The sequence below is a fragment of the Pithys albifrons genome, chromosome 14 (assembly GCF_047495875.1).
Source record: "Pithys albifrons albifrons isolate INPA30051 chromosome 14, PitAlb_v1, whole genome shotgun sequence".
Lineage (NCBI taxonomy): Eukaryota > Metazoa > Chordata > Aves > Passeriformes > Thamnophilidae > Pithys > Pithys albifrons.
Window position 1 is genome coordinate 2,580,199 of NC_092471.1, and position 21,152 is coordinate 2,601,350.

The 21,152-nt window shown below is 45.5% G+C and overlaps 1 protein-coding gene across 2 annotated transcripts; it reads left to right on the plus strand.

Moving 5' to 3' along the window:
- Positions 1-877: 877 nt before the first annotated feature.
- Positions 878-19,404, plus strand: ZNF711 (zinc finger protein 711). Of its 2 annotated transcripts, none has more exons than XM_071569203.1 (9): positions 878-1,013; positions 5,709-5,814; positions 6,626-7,156; positions 12,935-13,093; positions 13,439-13,585; positions 14,177-14,314; positions 15,446-15,493; positions 16,020-16,163; positions 16,621-19,404. In XM_071569203.1, the coding sequence occupies exons 2-9, from the start codon at positions 5,736-5,738 to the stop codon at positions 17,796-17,798; spliced, it is 2,424 nt and encodes an 807-aa protein (XP_071425304.1). In that variant the 5' UTR covers positions 878-1,013; positions 5,709-5,735; the 3' UTR covers positions 17,799-19,404. The 2 variants fall into 2 exon arrangements, with proteins under 2 accessions (XP_071425304.1, XP_071425305.1); XM_071569204.1 differs by having other exon boundaries at positions 16,020-16,055.
- The last annotated feature ends 1,748 nt before the right edge of the window (positions 19,405-21,152 follow it).

The window sequence follows — 21,152 nt, forward strand, 5'->3', positions numbered from 1 at the left end:
GGGATGGGAACCCCCTCAGTGCCCCCACGGCCCCGGCCTGTGTGTATGCGGGCCCGCTCTGTGCCCCCCGGCCCCGGGGTGTGTATGCGGCCCGCTCGGTGCCCCCGGGGGTGTGTGCGGGCCCCGCTCGGTCCCTCCCGGCCCCGGGGCTGTGTATGCGGGCCCCGCTCGGTGCCCCCCGGCCCCGGGGGGTGTGTGGGGGCCCCGCTCGGTTGCCCCCCGGCTCCGGCCTGTGTGTGCGGGCCCCGCTCGGTTGCCCCCCGGCCCTGGGGGTGTGTGCGGGCCCCACTCGGTGCCCCCCGGCCCCGGCCTGTGTGTGCGGGCCCCGCTCGGTCCCTCCCGGCCCCAGGGCTGTGTATGCGGGCCCCGCTGGGTGCCCCCCGGCCCCGGGAATGTGTGCGGGCCCCGCTCGGTCCCTCCCGGCCCCGGGGCTGTGTATGCGGGCCCCGCTCGGTGCCCCCCGGCCCCGGGAATGTGTGCGGGCCCCGCTCGGTGCCCCCGGGGGTGTGTGCGGGCCCCGCTCGGTCCCTTCCGGCCCCGGGGCTGTGTATGCGGGCCCCGCTCGGTGCCCCCCGGCCCCGGGTGTGTGTGTGCGGGCCCCGCTCGGTGCCCCCCGGCCCCGGCCTGTGTGTGCGGGCCCCGCTCGGTTGCCCCCCGGCTCCGGCCTGTGTGTGCGGGCCCCGCTCGGTTGCACCCCGGCCCCGGGGGTGTGTGCGGGCCCCGCTCGGTCCCTCCCGGCCCCAGGGCTGTGTATGCGGGCCCCGCTGGGTGCCCCCCGGGTGTCTGTGCGGGCCCCGCTCGGTCCCTCCCGGCGGGTGCGGGGGGGTCTGCGGGGGCGGCGGCGGCTGCGCCTGCTCGGCGCGCGGGGGCGCGCGTGACGTGCGCGGGGAGCGGAGCGGGCCCGCGCGTGCTCGCGGCCGCCGCCCGGCCCAGGCTGCGGGCGGAGCGGGCCCAGGCCCGGCCCGGCCCCGGCGCCGCGTCCCGCGGGCCCGGCGCTCCCCGGGCCTGCACAGGTGAGCCGGGGCGCGGGCGCGGGGGCGGCGGGGCCGGGCCGGGCCGGGCGCGCTGCGGGCCCAGCGCCGCTGGGGCCGCCGGTTGGGCGGGCGGGCAGGCGGGCCGGGCAGCGGCGGCCGGGCCCGGCGGCGGGAGGGCGGTGCGGGCGGGCCCCGCGGCGGAGCGGCCGCGCGGGCGGGCAGAAAATGGCGGAACACAAGATGTCGGGCGGGCCGCGCCGGCGGGGCGGGCAGGCCTGAGATCGGGCCGGGGCTCGGGCTGTGCCTGCTGGGCCGGGGCTGTCCGTGCCCGCCGGGCCGGGGCTCTCCCGGTGCCGTCCCCGCGGGCCGCCCGCACCGCTCCCGCTCCTTTGTCCCCGCGTCGCGCCGCCTCCCCCGCCCCGCGGCCCCGCGGGCGCGCCCGCGCCGGGCACGCGCCGGGAGGGAGGAGGGAGCGAGGAGGGAGCGAGGAGGGAGGGAGGGATGGAGGGATGCGCCGGGAGCCGCCGGGATGCTCCGCGATGCGCAGCAGCCGCTCCGAACCTGCGGTTTTCACCGGGGGAAGTTTTGTTTCTGCCGCGGATGTCGATTTTGCCACCCCCCGCTATTTTATTTTATTTTATTTGTTATTTTTTGTTAAGAGCCCATAGCGCGGTTCAGGCAGCCAGGCAAAGTCTCGCTCGCTGGTTTTGTCCGTGGCGTTTTATGTGGATGTAGAGCGTGAGTTCTCCCCGGCACACAATAAAGGGTTTTAAAATTGATGTGTTGGTTTTTCGTACCCGCTGTGTTTTCTGCGAAGGGTCTGCATTAACCTGCACCTTATTTTATTAATTGGGTTTTTCTATTTAACGTCTTCTCGTTGCGTTTCTGTTGGTTGCTGCATTAAAAATTAGAGGAAAAAACCCAAACCATAAAGTGTCATAAGGGAAGATAATTCTCTTTTCGTCTTCAACTTGATATTAAGAAATAAGGTGATTACAAAGCATCTGGTTTGGATTATTCAACTGCATATGAGTTTATTTTTGCTTACATTGTTTTATTTATTGTTACATTTCTTTGTATCTGAGCCTGGTCCTTTTGGGTTAATCAAAATCTCACGCAGTTTGTGACTATCCAAAACACCAACAAAGCACCATTCGTGTTTTCCTTTACAAGTGTAAACAAGACCTAAATATTATTTAGAAAAATAATAATATTATTGAGAAGAAATAATATATATTCTAAATACTAATACTAATAATAATAATAATAATAATAATATTTATACGAAATCTGCTGTTTTAAAGGAGAAATTAAGGGCTGACGATGCAATTGGGCTTTATGTGAAAATGCATCACCTGAACATACTGGGAATAATTCTGTGTGTAAATGCTGAACATCTGCAGGACCACATTCCTTTGGGTATAACAAAATGTGTTCATAACTCTGCATAAATAAGAGCATGTATTTAAGGATAATTGACATTCTGTAGAAATATTGTTTATGTTCAATACATTTTAAATGGGGCAGCAATGCCTGGGTGGTACTGCAGGGATTGGGAGCTTCCTTTGGGAGCACCAAAGCCGTCCTGTTTGGGAAGGGCACAGGTGCTGAAGGATTGGGTTTATCCTCCTCCTTTGTATGCTGTGCTGAAGATCTCTCTGTTTAGGGTGTTTGCTTAAACTTTCTCCCAAATTACAATATTGGTGGTTGTGTTTGTATATTTTATGGAAAGGGTAAGCTAAGAACAGGTCATGTCTATGCTGGGAGCTTTTACCAGGTTTTCAGTTGTGTTGGGTCATCCCAAACTGCCAGCCCTTATCCTGGACTTCAGAAAATCCCAATTTACAGTCACGTTCCTGCCTGTACACGGAGGGGTCAGATCTCTCTTCCCCTTCTGCTCTCACATCCATTGCTTGTCTCAGCAAGAGCTTTGGCATAAAGAGCTGAATTAGGTTAAAATCAACCTCAAGCTCGTTAGAAGGAGAGCTGTTATTTTTTAGAAAAGCAAACCCATTTCAGATACAGACAAATTTTAAAAATTTAGCATTGAGACTCTGATCTGGGAGTCTCAGTGTAGGTTTCATGAAATATTTCACTTTGGTTCCATGCTGGTTGCTGGGCCAGGAGAGCATGCTGCAATTAAAAAAAATCAATGCAAATATTAATGGAAGGCTGTGAAGTGAATATTTTATTGGCTGATGCTAATAAGGTGTTTTCACTGTCTTTAAATACCCAGAGGAGATGGGGAATTGAGAGGAAAAGCTTGAGATATTACTAGTTAGAGGCAAGAGAGGAATGGGTAAGTTTGGGAGATGTGTGGAATTGTGGCTTTCTGCCTGATTTCTCTCCTTGCAAACCCACGATGGATCCGTCTGGGCCTGTGTGGGTGTGTAACAGGGTGTACTCCAGAGCAAGCTGTGAAGAGCCACCGTTAATTACTGCTCTGCATTTCTGCTGCTTCCAGTAACGAGATTCCCCTGCCTGTGTGGGGGGTGAGACTGCATCACTGCACTGCTGGGAGCACACCCCTAATCCTGGGCCTCATCCGGGGGGATTCTTCCAGCAAAGGCTCTTCCTGCTGTCCGTGCACTCCTGTGAGACCCCAGAGTGGATACACAAAATAAATCTGAGGTCGTATCATTGCTGTGACTCCGTCCTTTGTCTGCAGGGAGGGCTTGGAAGGACAGACTTCAGTAGGGGTGGTGCAGCTCAGTGGGGTTGTTGCTCATCATCTCTGGTTTTAGGGCAGGTTGAAGGGATTCAGAGTACTCCATGCACAGAAGGTGCCATCCCATAACTTTGGTGATTTTTCTAGTCCTGCTGGCTACTGGGAAAATGCTCCTTTTAGTGATAATTTGCTTTCCTTGCAGAAATTTAAATTTAAATTGCAGTCTTACTTCGTATTGAATGTTTTCATGTAGCACAATATGTAATTTATTTGTGCATCTAATTATTTAATCTGAAAATAAGGAATAAAAAAATGGAAGAAAAGCCTGGCATATTCTTCCTGTAGTCTCAGATCAATATAATTTAAGATAATTTTTCATATCCATTTACATTTAAAAAGAAAGATTAGCTGAGTGCAAAGGCTGGGGTCAGGAAATGTTAGAGCATTGCATTAATTCTGAAGTGGTTATATTAAATTAGCCATTTATGTTCTAGAACTGTATCATATTTTGTACTAGCAGGTATTCATTTGCTGCTGTAAGAATTTAGGGTGGCTGTGACCATATTTGGGAGTGATAGAGCATTGCATTGAGCTTCTGAAGCTGTTCTGTAATCCTTAAAATGGTGAAAGAATTCGATTTTGGAGCAGAATTGAGCAAATAAAATCCTTGACAACTTTCCATATTGATAATGTTTGACTTTTGTGTTTATAATAATATCTGGTCTTTAGACCCGACTTGGTCTGTTATGACACCATCAGAGAATCCCACTGGGGAGTTCTTGTAGCTCTGCAAGAAGAACGTTGCCTCATCATCCCCAGGAGTTACTGCTGGGGCTTTGAAGACAGTTTGGGAGCAGCAGGTTCAGTAAATAACGTGGGGAGGAAGTTTAAAAGGCTGACAGTGACACAGCAGGGGCTGCAAGTTCTTTGGTCTTTTGCATTCTCATTAAGTCAAAACTGGGGTGGGTTGGTGGCTTTTTCTTGAAATTGCCATCACTGGGCACTACTTGCTGCTCCTTGTCTGGGGGAGTTCAGAAGCTGTGCTGGGTCCTGGCTCTCCCTGGGTCTCTTGGTTGTGCCTTGGAGGGTTCTCAGATTTTGGGCACTTGAGCCTTTGTTCTTACAGCTTGGCTTGTTCTGTTACTCCCCTTGGCTGTGCTGGCTCTTGACTGTCGTGGTGGATCTCATTGCAGTGGTGTTGTCCAGTATGTTCTACCACAAAGTCATGGCAGTTTCTCTCCTGGTTTGGATTTAGATGCTCAGACTTACCGAATTCTTGTGGTAGGGTGGTGGTAATTTGTGAGATCCAGAAGAGCAAAGCCCAGGTTGGTGCTGCAGCAGTGAAAGGACCAGTTCTGAGTCTCATACAAGTGTTTGTACTCCCTGTTCCTCTCTGCACCTCCCGGTTCGTGTAGTTCTGAGTTTCAGCTCTGTTCACTTCCAACAACTCCAGAACTCTTCATTTTCTGTGTGATACTGTCACATTTTCTCATTCTTGAATACCAGAGGGCAGGAGAGTCCAAGCTTTTAGTCTTGTGCAACAGAGAATTCTTTAGGCCAGATGTTTCTCACCTGTGCAGACCTTGAGCTCTGTGCACCTGTAGCTGCTTCTGTGGAGTCCCTTCATCTGCACTGAGAACTTGGGTAAAATCCTTTGAATTGCAGCAAATTGTGAGAGAATTCAGAATTCTCCCACTTGCAGATAAGTGTTGGAATGCAGATTTCTCCTGCCCTCGTGTGGAAACTCTGTCAGAGAAATGTGACCTGCTGCCTCCTGCTCTGCCAGTGGCTGTGCAGCTGTACCTTGACAAGGAGATTCAGCATCCCCAAGACAGGTGGGCAGAGCAAAGGTGACTTCTGTGTGCACAGTTCCTAATGCATATTAATGTGCTGAGGTAGAAAACAAAATACTAAAGCAAAGTGAATTGTGCAAAGTGCTGAGTATTCTTTTCTTGAATTTTTGGGTAAATACTTCTCTGTGTTTGTCAGTGTGACACATTAATCCAGTAAAACTAATCAGCAAAATAACACTGTTGAAGATAAATTCTCCCTTTTTTTTATTGCAGTTTTCTGTGAATGCACTCAAGCCGAATATGGATCCAGGTGGCGGAAGTTTGGGATTGCAAACACAAGAATCCAAAATGCCTCACACTATGATTATGCAGGATTTTGGTAAACATTTTAACTATTAAAATAATGAGTAAAATCCAGGAGATGACCTTCTCAAGTGTTGGGAAGGACCATGTCTTCTAACATGAATTAATGCCCCTCAGACTGTACCAAGATAATTGCACTTCAGTACAGTACTGAATAATGCTAATTTTTTTCATTCTGATAAGAACCATTTTCTTGAGTGTCTTGTTCATTAAGATTAAAACTGCTGTTTATGTGTGTGTTAAAATAATTCACTGTGCATCTTTGTTATGTCAGCCAGTCAAGGCTGTTAATGCAAACCAGGTTTCCACCTCTAGCCATTCCTTGTGATGTGGCAACTTGTTGGAAATTGTGCTATAAATATTGCAAACAGCTGAGTATTTATTTTTCTCAAGGCCCATGCAGTCTAAAGGATGAGAGTCCTTCATTGGAGCAGCAATTAATGGCTTGTTACCACACTTTCAGCCTCATGCAAGAATTCTCTAAAGGTTCAAATTGCTGTGTAATGACATGTTTTCTAACTGGAATTTCAAAACCAGAGAAAGACTAGATAGTAAATTGGGCTGTAGTTTTTAAGAGATCAGTGTTGTAAAACCTGAGTTTGGGGCCAACTCCACATGATGTCTTGAAGTGGCATGTTGTGGTTCTCTTGATTTGTAGAAACCAGACAGCTCTGGGTGATTTTCCTGGGCAAAATGCAGAATGTTGCAAAGGGGCAGCTGTGTTAGGTCTGTGCTTGACGTGTCTCTGTGATAATTCCACCCTTAGATGAGCCCATTGCTGGTGCAGTGCTTGTAACATTTTCCCCTCGCTCGCCCTTGTTCCGCAGTGGCTGGAATGGCTGGCACTGCCCACATCGACGGGGACCACATCGTGGTGTCGGTGCCCGAGGCTGTCCTGGTGTCGGACGTGGTCACGGATGACGGGATCCCTCTGGATCACGGCCTGGCAGCCGAGGTGGTCCAAGGGCCCGACATCATCACGGAGACCGACGTCGTCACCGAGGGCGTCATCGTGCCCGACTCTGTCCTGGAGGCCGACGTGGCCATCGAGGAGGCTCTGGACACCAGTGACCACGTGTTGGCTCCTGACCTCATCACGGAAACCGTCCGAGTGCCCGACCAGGTGTTCGTGGCCGACCTCGTCACGGGCCCCGAGGGGCACTTGGAGCACGTGGTGCAGGACTCGGTGTCCGCAGCCAACTCCCCGACCATGGTGTCCGAGGAGGTGCTGGTGACCAACTCGGACTCGGAGGCGGTCATCCAAGCAGCTGGAACCGTGCCTGGCTCCACAGTCACCATCAAGACAGAGGAGGATGATGATGGCAAGAGCACATCTGAAGACTACTTAATGATATCTTGTAAGTTCAACAGAGGTAGATGCAAACAGGCAGTAGTTGAAGTAGGAGTGGTCTGGTGGGGAGATGTTTCTGTAACTGGACTCTTGCCTCGCTCCATCCTGGAACGCTCAGAGAACAGGCTGGTGCCCAGTTCAGTCTTGGTGTCTGGATTGGGGATTTTTGGTGCAGGATCCATTATTGTTGGTACAGCAAGAAAGAGCAGGACTTTGGTGCTGTGGAGTGAGTGAGTGTGTATGTTTGTGTTTCTGAAACTAGATGTTACAGGAAATGAAGAGAAACACCTTGGAAAGTTAAACATTCCATTTATTTTGAGTAAGCCACTTCAAAAAAACCCCAACACAGATATTTTACAATGTTACACAAATTTATGTGAAAACAGCATGGTGGGTTTAATCAGGAGAATCCACAAAGAAATTGGTTTTTAAGATCTCTGACTCTTAAGTTTTCTCAGTGTGTCCACAAAATATGGTTTGTTTAGTGTATTAAAAATTATAATTGGCATTTCATTGTCTGCTGTGCTGTTTGGGGATGAATTTGGCATCAGGGGGTCATGTGCATTAATTGATTGGCTCATGGACGCTGGGAAGTGGCTCCCCATTCCAGTTCCCACACAGCATTAACTCCAAGGGAGCTGTGTGATCCTGTGCTACCTGTGGAGTGCAAGATGCTGAAGGGACCTTGAGTGTATTGTGTTTACTCATTGGTTAAATTAGACCTAAGGTACCAGTTGTTACTGTTACACAAAGTTGATAAAATGTGTGATAGTTAATTTTAAATTTTTTACTTCTCCAAATCAGTTATTGAAATGTGAATAGGTCAAAGCAGGTTTTATTTAGTCAGAAGCAGTATGTTAAAAATGGCAATGCCAAGTGTGTCGAAGTGTCTGTTCACAACAAGTTGCATTTATTAAAAATTTCATGACAGAGGACACTACTGGTTCATGATTTCAATCTTTCATAGCATTTATGTCCCTCATGCATAAACAGCAATGATTTTTAAAGCATTAATACCATACATCACTAGTAGAAGTCAAAAAGAGGGTTTTTTTAAAAAAGAACTAAAAAAATGAACCTTTAAATCAATTTAGACATACAATAAAAAATCCTGTGTGTTTTTGTAACTAAAGGAACCCCATTTTCACAGTCAGTTGTTTCACTGAACAAATTGCTCCTTTCTGACAGAGTACTTGAGCTGAGTTGTATTTGTAACTGCGCTATTTCCACTGCACCCTTGCCATTGTAAGTACAGCCCTCTTGGGAGTTCCTTCTGATGCACAGAAGTAGCATTGCTGCTGTTGATGGCTGCACTTAGACCAGAGCATCTTAAACTTCCAGTTACCTGATGGCCCCAGGTGTGTCTGACACGTTGCTGGTCTTGTCAGGTGTTCTCCACCCCACCCATGGTGTTTGCAGCGTTCCAAAGCCAGTCTGAGCCCTGGTTTGCAGCACATTATTTGTGTCTATAATCCTGGTGTGCCTGAATAGTCACAGTTGGAAGCTGCATTATTGATCTAGGATTTTGTTCTAAGTGCTCATTTACATAAATTGAGGCAGTAATAGAATTGTTGAGGTTGGGAAAGACCTTTAACATCAAGTCCAGCCTTTAGCCCAGCACTGCCAAGGCCACCACTGATGATGTCCCTGAGTGTCACGTCTGCACGGCTTTTAAATCCTTCTGTGAATGGGGACTCCACTATTTTTCCAATATCCCACCTAAACCTCCCCTGGCACACCTTGAGGCCCTCAATGTCCTTCTTGTCTGAGGGGCCAGACCTGCCCCCAGGACTGGAGGTGTCCCGGCAGTGCCAGCACAGGGGGACAGTCACTGCCCTGGGCCCACACTGCCCTGGCTGCCTGGCTGGCAGGGGGCTGTGGCAGCGCCGTGGGCAGGGCTGGGCAGGCTGGCGCTGAAAGCATCCCCTCTTTTGTTTTTCAGGTTTGCGATATTCAGACCCCGGCGGGTTGCCAGCCCCCGCCCGTGTGCCGGCCCCCATGCACTGTGCTGGTGCCCCCATCCCACCACAGACCCATCCACCCTGGAGCTGGCCCCGGGGGTAAGGTACCGTGCCACCAACGCCTCCTTTCCAGTGTCTTACAGTACAGTGTCGCATCATTTGCTGAGCATTTGAGTGTTCCTGCTCCTCTATTTCACGGGACATGAGTAGATCAGAGATTAGAAAATACGGAGACTTGTCAAAGCTGGGACTTATCTTGCCCTCGTGTTCCCCTCTGGCTCCTGTGGTGGGTGTGATTTCACCAGCATAGTGCATGCTGAGGCATCACATGGACTGGGAGCTGGCAATCCACGGTGAATCTGGACATCACACACCTGAAAACAGCCAAGGAAGGTAAGTTAACACTGGAACTGTGCTGAGTTTTCCTTTAAACCTTGTTTATTCAGGAGGATTCAGCATATATTTGTAAGGGTTCTCTGTTGTGTTTTTCCAGGCAATTTTAAGTGACAAGGTAATAATATGTAGCACTTCTGGTGGATAAGTAGGTCTGGAAGGCACTTTGACATTCCATTGACACAAACATTCCTGTTCCTGTGAGCCATCCCTGGGAAGAGCAGCAGATAATTTAGCCCTGATGGGACAGCAGTGATTGAAGTCTTATTATTTAGACAATAGAATATTTTCATGATCTGCTTTTAAGCAAGTAGTATTTTGTAACCTGACAAACATTATTTGTCTTGCTGTGTTGATTGCTTTCCTGTTACACAAATGGGTTTAAAAAATAGATGGAAATCCTGAAATTCCCTTCATTTAAGACAGCAATTTAAGCAGTAGCAACTGCCAATTCAGTGTTTTGTTGTGGTACTTGAAACAAAAGCCAACATCCTACAGATAACAGTTTGTATTGGTGTCATTTTCTCGATCCAGTTCATATTTTCCAAATTTCATTGTATTACACATTTCTTTTTATAGAAAAGTCATTTCAGAGGCTCTGGATACAGAGACTTCTTAATAGGTTTCATTTTTTTAAGCTTAAATTGTAAAGACTGAAGATCTTTGAATATCCACAGGATGGTTGACAGTGTGGGAGTAACCACAGATTTTAAAAGTACAGTTGTAAGTTTGCCCTCTAAGTCAGGTCTTCCCATTTTTTTTAGAGGATATTGAAAATTTGGGGTCTTTATTTGAAATGGTAAAACACAGTCCAGAAGTGTACATGCAATATTCAGGTTTTTCTGAAAATATGCTTATAAAAATTTAAAAATTCCTCATTATTTCCTTTATGTAATCTTTGTTGCATTGCAGTTGGTGTCCTGGTAAGGCACCTGTCTGAAATTGTGTGTGTTTTTCTTACATTATTTCACCAGTTCCACAGTGGACACAACAGTCACTTAAATAGTAGTTAAATCGTTGGAAATTTTACCATAGAGAAAACTTATCACATATTTGATTACCCCCCTGTCCAGCAGAAAGTTGTTGTTAAATAACCTCCCTATACAGAAATACTGATTTCTGTTAAACTGATAATTACAGTGTTACAATATTATACCATTTAGGAGTTTGGAAAAAGTTGGTGTTGCTTGAGTTGCAGATTCAAAAATAACTTTATTACCACCTCCCCTTTCTAAATTTGTTGAGAATAACTTTATTACCACCTCCCCTTTCTAAATTTGTTGAGAATAACTTTATTACCACCTCCCAGTTCTAAATGCACAGGAACAGTTACTACAGTCAGTAAGCTCTGAATTGTTCTCTCTGGGGTTTGGCAGCACTTCTGGTCATACAGCTCTGTGTACAATCACTGTGAGTTACCTGCAGTCCTTCAGAGACTCAGACATGCAGGGCAAGTTGTCATTGTGCTGAAATTAAACATATATTTATCATTTTGAATATTGATAAGAAACTTTTATCAATGTTAAAAGCCTTGCAGAAACAAAATGGTCATTAATAAATTCCAGCATAGTAAATGTATGAAAATAACTCTTTCCAAAATAAGTGTATTTTTGCATCTCCACTTTTCCTCTCTTCTCATAACTCCACCCTGGCAGCATAACAAGTGTCAGTTTGCTACAGCAGATGCTGTAACTCTCCCAGCTGGGTATAAAGGGGTGCAAATAACCTGGTGCTGGTAAACTTGGGCAGCATGCACTACATGTCAGACTCCCAGATTAAACTGATGATGTTGCTTAGCATCAGTTTTAGTAGAGATTTAGAATGGTTTTTATTTTAAAAAACGATTTCCAGAGGAAATTTTTATTCTCCTCATCCAAGTTTGATGTTTTCTCAGCAATGGACTTAATCTGTTACATACAAAAAACCGCCAGCTAAAAGAGCATTTTTAAAAGGTTTTCCATTTAATCTTCATCAGAATACATACTCTAGAGAGGTTCTGAAATGACAAGAAATACTTCCTTGTACTTACCTACACTTGTCTGGCTCTGTCCTCAGTAAGTCCTGTCTTCATGTGCTGCAGCCCAAGGTTGGTGAGGCAGAAATGAGGCTCCTCAGTGCTGTGGGAGTTGGATGGTGTTCCATGGGCTCCTGTCTGGGGGTGGGAAGGGCTTAGTTTGGGATTGCTGGAGTGGATTCCTGCCCTGCTGCAGGAGGGGGATCTGCTCCTTCCTTGGACTGCCTGGAGGATTCAAAGCTTCAGGAACTCCAGTTTAGCCCAGTGGTGTTTAGAGCAGCCCCCACTGCACTGGGGCAGGAAACTGGGAGGGACTGGGGGCACTGCATCCCCCAGGTGAGCATCATTCCCTCTGGGATCCGAGCCCTCGGGATCCATCAAGTCATGGAAGCTGCTGCCACTTCAGTGCTCATTGCCAGGACTTTCTTCCCCACTGCACATATTTTATTGTTACGTGTGCAGTAAATTGCTGCTTCCCTGGAATGTGTTTCATTCAGGTTTTGTCTCCATTCTGTGGAATTCTCCTCTATTTAGGGCACTGCAGTGGGTGTTGAGCATTGCACAGGTTTGTGCTGCCCATCTGCACAGGAGCTAATTTTATCCCCCAAGAGAAGTGTGGTGGTGCATTTGTCAGAAGGATGCCTAGATCAGTGGCCTCTGTGCTGGCAATTTGGGATAAATCTGTGGCCATCTGTGAATGCCCCTGTTCCCAAAATAGTGCTGCTTTCAGTAGTGTGAGTGTATTCTTTGTTACAGAAATACCAAATTATCAGTGACTGAGTTGTGTACATAATGGATGGGAAGTCAATCTCACATGGCAGGATTTGGGTTTATTGTCATTGCATCTTTTAATCAGCTGTATATTATACAATAATCTTCATTTAATATATTTTCAAGTGAAAAGGGGGGTTAAAATCATAATTTAGGGCGAAGATACCACGTTTTTGATGCACACTTTAACTGGACATATTCTCCAAGTTGTCACACTTGACAAGAGTTTCAGCTACTAAATTTTAGTCACCTGTGTGTCAGAGTACTGAAACTTTGGGGGACCCTTAGACTGTACAGGCAATTCTGGGTTAACGTTTAACATTATTGGACAGGTGGTTAATTTTAATTATTGATACATTTTTGTTCTTTAAGCGTAATAGTTTCAGCCACAACCAGTTACCTCATTCCCTTTTATGACAAGCTCCCTCTTGTGTCCTTCATTCTGTAATTCCTGCTGTGTTTCCTGACTTGCCATGAAATGATACTGAACTTCTGGAATCTCCTTGAAGTTCCTTGAGATGAACTGTTTTGTAAAGGCCACTTATGAATACAAACATGGGGAGAAGAGTGGAGAAAATCATGCTGCTGGTTACTTTGGCTTCTGCAGCTGTGTTTGAAGCTCATCCCTGTTCTCTTGTCTCTGCAGTGGATGATGTTGGAGAGAAGTTGGACCACATAGGCAGCACCCCCCTGAAGATCAGCACTGAGGTGGCAAATGATGACGTTGCCAAAGATGATGGGTTTGGCTCAGAAGTTATCAAAGTGTACATATTTAAAGCTGAAGCTGAGGATGATGTCGAAATAGGTACCTTTAAATTCTCTTTATTCTTCAGTAGTATAATGTGTCTCAGGGTATTTTTGTTTGTTTAATTCCATGTAACGCAGTGAGTGGAGTGTTTTGTAGAAGGGGACATTTGTGGGCAGTGGTTGTTCAGGCTGGAATTTATCAGGACACTCTGACAGACCTTTTTCCTCCTCTGTTCTGGAGTGTCAAACCTGCCTGGTTTTATGGCAGACCTGGATGTGAAAACACTGAATTGGAATTTAATGAAAACCAAGTTTTGTTGTAAATAAGAAAAAAATACTTAATTAATCTTAACAATGGCTTTGCTCACATTTACTTAATGTGTGTAATTTCTTTTTGTTAAAGGTGGGACAGAAATTGTCACTGAGAGTGACTTTCACAATGGCCATTCTGTAGCTGGAGTGATTGAACAAGGAGGTGTGGGGAGAATGCAGCGAGAGAAGATGGTTTACATGGCTGTTAAGGACTCTTCTCAGGAAGATGAAGATATCAGTAAGCATCACAAGAACCATTTTTGTTTCTCGTGCTATTTGTGCACCAATTTAACCATCGTTCTCAAGGTCATTTTTAATTTCTTCTAAAAGAAATTAAAATCAGTCTGAAATAGTAGAAAACTAAGCTCATCTTCCTTTAAAAAAAAGAACAGGCTAATATTGTTTTGAAGTGATGTGGATAATGCACTTTGTGCATATTGTATGCACTCATTTCATTATTTATATTAAATTTAATGTGTCCATGGATAAAGTTAATGAGGTCAGTCAAACTTTCACTTTCCTGTTTTCCTCCTGTGAATGCAGCAGCTTTCTGGCAAAGTGGCAAATACCATCAATTCCAAGTTTGTAAGTTTGCATAGTTGAAATTCTGTTGGTATTTGCTTGGGATTTCTATTTATTGTTACATGTTTTCTCTGTTTAAGGGCTGTCTGAATAAGAAAGGATTGCCTAAGGGTAGGGGTGGTTCTAAATGCCAGAGGAAGAAAAGCAGTTTATAACTGGAATCAAGCAGAGTGAGAGCAGATTAAGTGCAGGAAGTGTCAGGATGAGCAGAATCAAATTAAAGATTTATTCTTCTCCCCTCATCCAGGCTGTGCTGAAATAGCAGATGAAGTTTATATGGAAGTTATTGTAGGGGAAGAAGAAGCTACATCCCTTCCAGACACCCAGCTGGAGGACTCTGGCGTGAATAAAACGTTTGTCCCTGTTGCTTGGGCTGCTGCTTACGGTAGGAATCTGTGTTTCCTGGCAGTCCCTTCCATTATTCCCTCCCTCATCCAGCTTCCAGAACCTCTGGGCAAACAGGATGGTCTCTCATCTTGTTCTGGGGCTTTGGAAGCAGCTCCTTCTGGTCTCTGTCATACAAGGAGTGGATTGCTGGGTGTTTTGTTTCAGGAAGTAAGAGGGGGAGCTGTTAGGAGGGTTTTGTGCTGTTCTGTTCCCAGCTCAGAGTGGGGAGTACGTGGGGTTTGCTGGTCAATGTTGGCTGTTGAAGGTCTTACAACAGCAACAGCCTTAAGGATCTTACATTAGCTGGGGGGAAGGGGGAAGAACTTTAAGTAGGAATAAATGTTTCTAATAGTTTCAGTTTATGTATCTTAAGCCTGTTGGTCCTTGGGGTTAGAAACTGCAGCCGTGGTTCAATTAGTGGAAGTGTCTTAGGATACATTCTGTATTCTGTCTGTTCTTTTACATTGTTTGCTTGGATGTTGTTGGTGTGAAATGTTTGTTCAGAGGGTATCAGGTCATCTGTGGTTTGTGTTACCATCAAGTAACCAAGTCAGTTAAAGTTCCCTGGTGAGATAAGGGGGCTCAGCCGTTGGGTTGATGAAATGGTTCAGGACCACAGAGCTTTGGCACACAGCAGTGGACACTCCAGTGCAGAATGAGGAATGTACTCTGAAGTATTCTGGTACGTGTCCCAGAACTCTGCAGGGCCTCATGTAGACCAGTGCTGAGAGGCTGATCAGGGCCAAGCCCTCTTCTCTGCCTGGTCCTGCTCCAGGAAGATAACATCCTGGGAACATTGCAGATAACCTCTGGATTGGTATCTGAGCTGATACATGAGGTTAAAAGTCTGCAGAAAGAAGCATGTTGATTTAGCAAAGCAGGAAAGCCAGCATGGTAAGCATGCAGCCACAGATTTAGTGGATGTTAACTCTTCACAAAGGTGGGATTTTGTTTCCCGGGGCTCATGATTGCAGAACACTGAGCTGATTGTGAGCTGCACATCTCCCTTTGGATGGTGTTAAGCTGTTATTTATTAGCTAAGTTAGTTTTCTCTCATTATCAGACTTTCAAAGCCGTCATCTTTACCAAGAATTTTATTTGATAGTGACTAAAATACCATTTTCTGCAGGAGATGAAAGAAGGCTTCCCCGAAGATACGAGGATGGTCAAGCGGCAGGTGAGAACTTGTAGCAGCTTTAAAACTGCTGTGCTGTCCTTGAAAATGGGCATTTTTGTGCCAGGGAACTCTGTATGGAAGGACTCCACAGCCTTCCTCTACTCTTTTGAATTAAAACAGTTCTAGATGTCTGCAGGCTTTGGATGGGGTGGGGAAGTTGGGAGGCACTGCCAGGTTTTTAATGCAGCTTTGCAGACAGAAAAGGGATAATGCAGCTCTTAAGAAGTAAAAACAAGTTAAGTAAAAGGGAACAACAAGCATAACTCATAAGAAATTTATATCTTGAGAAGTAAGGAGAAGTCAAGGAATAAATTTAAAAATGAATCAGTGTTTAAACAATTGCATTCCTGACTTTTCCCAGGAAAGATAGATAGTGCTTTATATTGGCACTTTCCTTCTGTATGCATGTTCATGGTAGAAGAATGGGCAGTACTTGTTTTTAAAATGCTGCTGTGCAATTCCAGTCGCCAGTCCCAAAGAAACAAGTTGTTTAAGGTTTTTTTTGGTGTCTAATTTTTGTTCCTAGGAAATAACTTGGATACACGATTAGAAAACAAAAACGGTAATGCAACACAGTACCTGCAGATTTGTGATAGCATTGGCACTAATAGAGTGCTCAGACAAAAAGCCAAGAAAAGGAGGAGAGGAGAGGCCAGGCAATGGCAAACAGGTAAACACTGGATGGTGACGGTATTGTCATGGAGTGCCACGTACTCCTGCACTATTCCTTTTCTCTTTGTGAAGCTGATGCACAATTAAAAGCTCTAAATGATGATTTGCATATTTCCTGTGTCCTTCCCCCCTCCAGTTCTGTGCATAGAAAATGTCATATTTTTGCTGTTGAGAGTCAGTACACTCAGGGCTGATGCAATTCATTGGAATGTTGCAAGCTGTTAGAGAGTAACCATGGCTATATTCACTGCACATGTGATAATTCCTGATCTGTGGAGCAGTTCCTAAAATGATATAAACTGTAGGTGCTGTGGATTGGTTGGTTTTAAACTACTGAACCATTCTCTCTGCTGCAAGTGTAAGTGCATGAATCTGAACAGCACTTGGCTGATTTAAAACTTCTTCATCAGTAAATGTGTTTCCTTCATAACTTGTTTTTGTTTGTTTAAAAACAGCTGTTATAATAGGTCCTGATGGACAGCCCTTAACAGTTTACCCTTGTCATATTTGTGGGAAAAAATTTAAATCCAGAGGATTCTTGAAAAGGCATATGAAGAACCATCCTGATCATATGATCAAGAAGAAGTACCAGTGTACGGACTGTGACTTTACAACTAACAAAAAAGTAAGTTTCCACAATCACCTGGAAAGTCATAAACTTATAAATAAGGTTGATAAAACGCACGAGTTTACGGAGTACACGAGAAGATACCGAGAAGCGAGCCCGTTGAGTTCCAATAAACTCATCCTGAGGGACAAGGAGCCCAAGCTACACAAGTGCAAATATTGTGACTATGAGACTGCAGAGCAGGGGCTCCTCAACAGACATCTGCTGGCAGTCCATAGCAAGAACTTCCCCCACGTGTGCGTGGAGTGCGGGAAGGGATTCCGCCACCCCTCGGAGCTGAAAAAGCACATGAGGACCCACACGGGGGAAAAGCCATACCAGTGTCAGCACTGTGTGTTCAGGTGTGCTGACCAGTCCAACCTGAAAACTCACATCAAAACCAAACACGGCACCGACCTGCCCTTTAAGTGTGAGCACTGTCCCCAGGCCTTCGCCGACGAGAAGGAGCTGCAGCAGCACATGGAGTTGTTCCAAGGGCACAAGACTCACCAGTGTCCCCACTGTGACCACAAGAGCACCAATTCCAGTGACCTGAAGCGACACATCATCTCGGTTCACACGAAGGACTTCCCCCACAAGTGCGAGGTGTGCGAGAAGGGCTTCCACCGGCCCTCCGAGCTCAAGAAGCATAGCGAGACCCACAAAGGCAAAAAGATCCACCAGTGCAGGCACTGTGACTTCAAAACCTCAGACCCTTTTGTACTTAGCGGCCACATCCTCTCCGTTCACACCAAGGACCTGCCTTTTAAATGCAAACGCTGTAAAAGGGGCTTCAGGCAGCAGAACGAACTGAAGAAGCACATGAAGACGCACAGCGGGAGGAAGGTGTACCAGTGCCAGTACTGCGAGTACAGCACCACGGACGCGTCGGGCTTCAAGCGCCACGTCATCTCCATCCACACCAAGGACTACCCCCACCGCTGCGAGTACTGCAAGAAGGGCTTCCGCAGGCCCTCCGAGAAGAACCAGCACATCATGAGGCACCACAAGGAGGCCCTCCTGTGACTCGGCAGCCCCGCAGGGAGCTGGGCTGGGAACTGTGGTAACCTCACTGGGGAAAAAACAAATCTCACGAACTGTTTCTCCTGGTTTCAAAGCTTGATATTAAACCATAACTTTACATTCTTTGTATTAAAAGTCTTAAAAGTATTAGGGTTGGCAGGGGATCTCGTAGCCCTATGATTGTTGCTTCTCAGAACCTAAAGAGCACTATAGAATGCAGAGGATGGATGAATGTCTTAAATTTGCAGAAGGATGGATGAATGTCTTCAGGTGAATAGTATTTCCCATTGCTGGGTACAGAGGACAGAGCAGAGCTGTGGGGGTGAGTTCCAGGGGCTTTGCAGAGCAGCCCAGCCTGCACTTCTTGGGCAGTTTGGAACGGGAGGGGTTTAGTCGAGTCACTTCATCACAACGTTTTAATTGTGCCTAGAAATGGAATTCCAGAACTGCTCAAATTTGGGGGGGTTGTCCCTTGTTTGGTTTGATTTTTTTTTTTTTTTAACATTTCATCAGGAAACTTTTTGGTTTCCTTTATTAGTTTAGGTCCAAGAAGCATTTTTTTACTGGTTTTCAAAGCTGCTAACCTATTTAATTGCAGGATTTGATGTTTGAAATAGAGCACTATGTTATGGTCTCAGAGGTGGTGTTCTGGTGCTAGGGTTAAAGATATATATGTATATAATTTCCCTTTTTTTATCTGAAACTACAGTTGAATGTTGTTCAGTATGGCACATATAACAAAATTAACTTTGAATTTGACTTTTTTTTAAGGATAAAATGGATGCAGCTCATAGTGTTGTGACTCAACACTAATTTTCCTTCTCGCTACTTTAAAAAAAATCTTCTTTAAAAAGAATATTAAAAACAGTTGAAAACTGTAGAGGTTTTTTTTAATTAAAACTCAAAGTACTTAGAAGAGTTTTAGGGCAGTGTTTTAACAGGTATGACAATTACTGTCCTACCTCCTAATAGGAAATTTTCCATATAGACATAAAATTGCACCTTTTAATCGATTCTTTTAAAAAAAAGATCTATACCATGCTATAAACATGCATTTTCAATCTGTAAGAAAGTATATATGCAGTATTTAACCAGAAAAATCTGCTGCCACTAGAGTCTGGAGGTGGATCTTGAGTTTACAGTGTATACATTTAAAATATGCATCCCTTTAAATGCTTTGTGTTAGCATGCTGCAGATCCAATGGCGCTTATATAACGAGCTGGTCTAGGGCTATTTAATGAAAAACCTGGTCATAAATGTTATGCATATAATGTGTATTTTTTACTTTTTTAGTTGCTTCATGTTTGCACACAGCTGTTCACATGAGAAATTGTAACTCCATGCTATATTGTGGCTTTGTGTTCCAGATAATGTTCATATTTTGTTTTTTGCACCAGATGAGAATCAGTTCCTTGAGAAAAAATTTTTTTTATATTTCTAAACTTCAGAAAGTTAAATTTGGGAAATCTCTTAGACAAATACGTGTTTTATGTGGCTGTAAAAAATGATGTACACGCTGTAAAATAAGATTGTCACTGTTCTGTGGGATTATTATTTCTAAATGTGTTACTCATCGTAACAGGCATACAATAAAACGCATCTCTTGCACTCCAAGTTTGTTGGAGTTTGCTTTTCATTGCTGGTGTTTAGGAAAGGCTCATTCTGTGTAAATGGACCTGATTATTTTGAGTGTATTTTTCACTGATTAATGTGTAATAACATTTGAAGTTATCAGGTTACTGGAGGTACATCCATCAGACTGTTGGGGAGAGCCTTGGCTTTGATTTGACTAACCCTTTAAACTTGTAGGTAATGTATTTGTGCTTATTTTGCTTATTTCTAAAATGATTATCAAGTGTGATACTGACATTCCTTTGAAATCTTTTCTTCCTTTAAGAGAACATAAAACTTCTCACAGGTTTTGGGAAAACCCAGGTAGGTTTTTTTCCTCTTTATCTGTGTAATAAGAACAACTTGCAGAATGGAATGCTAAAAATGCTGCTATCCTAAATTCCCTCTCTTTTTAGGATACTTGAATTACATCAGTGATAGATTAAAGACCTGAAGAAGGAAGTTTGATTTTAACTGAACAGTTCACCAAGGATTTCCAGCAGGCTTTGAGCCACTGACCTCGTAGGTTTTGCACCAAAAAGCAGGAATTAAGCAGACAGGAATGTATTCATCTGGTTGTTGTTTCTGCTCTGCTTTGCATGCCCAGCAGTCAGAGGCAGCATGCAAAAAAGATCTTAGAAGTTGTTGTTTTCTGACCATGCTAGTGCTTTGTTCCTGAACATTATGTGGAATCCACGGACTGGAGGAGTTTCCTCATGGCAGCCTGAAGGGGATCCCTCTGGCTCTGGGATCCCACGCCCTGCTGGCTCATTTCTCCCTTACAGATGGACAGAATAACCAGGTAATAATTCTCCAGCAAGGCAAGAGGTTGGTTGCTGTTCTTGACCAAGATTTTACTAGGAAGTTGCATTTTAAATCTTCTGAAATGGAAGAATAAAATGTCACCTGACTCCTCAGCAGTCCCTGGCTCCTTTTCCATGCACTTTTGCAGTAATATTGAAGAGAATTTTAATGGCTGTTGTGTTGTCACCACGGAGGTGTCACAACTTTAGTAATAATTCCTGTCAAGTCACAGTAAAATGTGCCTCTCAGTATTTCCCTTCCCCAGTGTTTGTGATGGGATGCAGCTCCACAGAACCTGGGCTGGGGTAGAGCTGGCACTGCCTGGAGCATGTGGAGGAAGCTCAGCTGTGTTTGGTGCCCCTCTGCTCCTGCCCTCTGGATGTGGTGGGCAGAAGTGGTGCTTGGGCAGGGAGGTTTTACACCAGCACAGGGCTTGGTGCAGTTTGATGGGAATGACAGACTGACAGTTAAAAGGGATTCTCAGCTTGACCATCTGTGCTTTTTTCTCCAGGTTTTGAATGCCCACAATGACTGAAGAGAGAAGAAACACTGAGGAAGAGCAGCACAACACTGTGGAGGTGCAGGTGAGTTGCCTGTGTGTGGTGTGTGTGAGGCCAGGGCTGTCAGAACTGCAGAACCACCAGGGCTCCTCTGGCTTTGATCTCACAGCTGAGCCAGAGGAACTTCCCTGATGCAGAAAGGTCAGTCATGAAAACCAGAAGACAAGTGTCTCCTGCTCCTCAGTGCCAAACCAGACTCTGCTGTCAGGTCTGCTCAGGCCCTGAGGGGTTATCTGATAACACTGTTGATAAAGACAGTCAGGGTAGAATGGATATTGCTGGAAATACATGAAGTAAATGGTGTCTGATTTTTCTAATTTGTTCCTGGAAAAGTGAGAAGTCTTGATGGACCTGCCTGACACTAAGGTGGGAAATGATCTC

Bases quoted from the DNA above. Each gene is read 5' to 3' on its own strand.
- ZNF711 (XM_071569203.1), top strand. From the start codon at position 5,736: ATGGATCCAGGTGGCGGAAGTTTGGGATTGCAAACACAAGAATCCAAA. The intron at 5,815-6,625 runs GTAAACATTTTA...CTTGTTCCGCAG, and splicing joins TATGATTATGCAGGATTTTG to TGGCTGGAATGGCTGGCACT. The intron at 15,494-16,019 runs GTGAGAACTTGT...TTTTGTTCCTAG, and splicing joins CGAGGATGGTCAAGCGGCAG to GAAATAACTTGGATACACGA.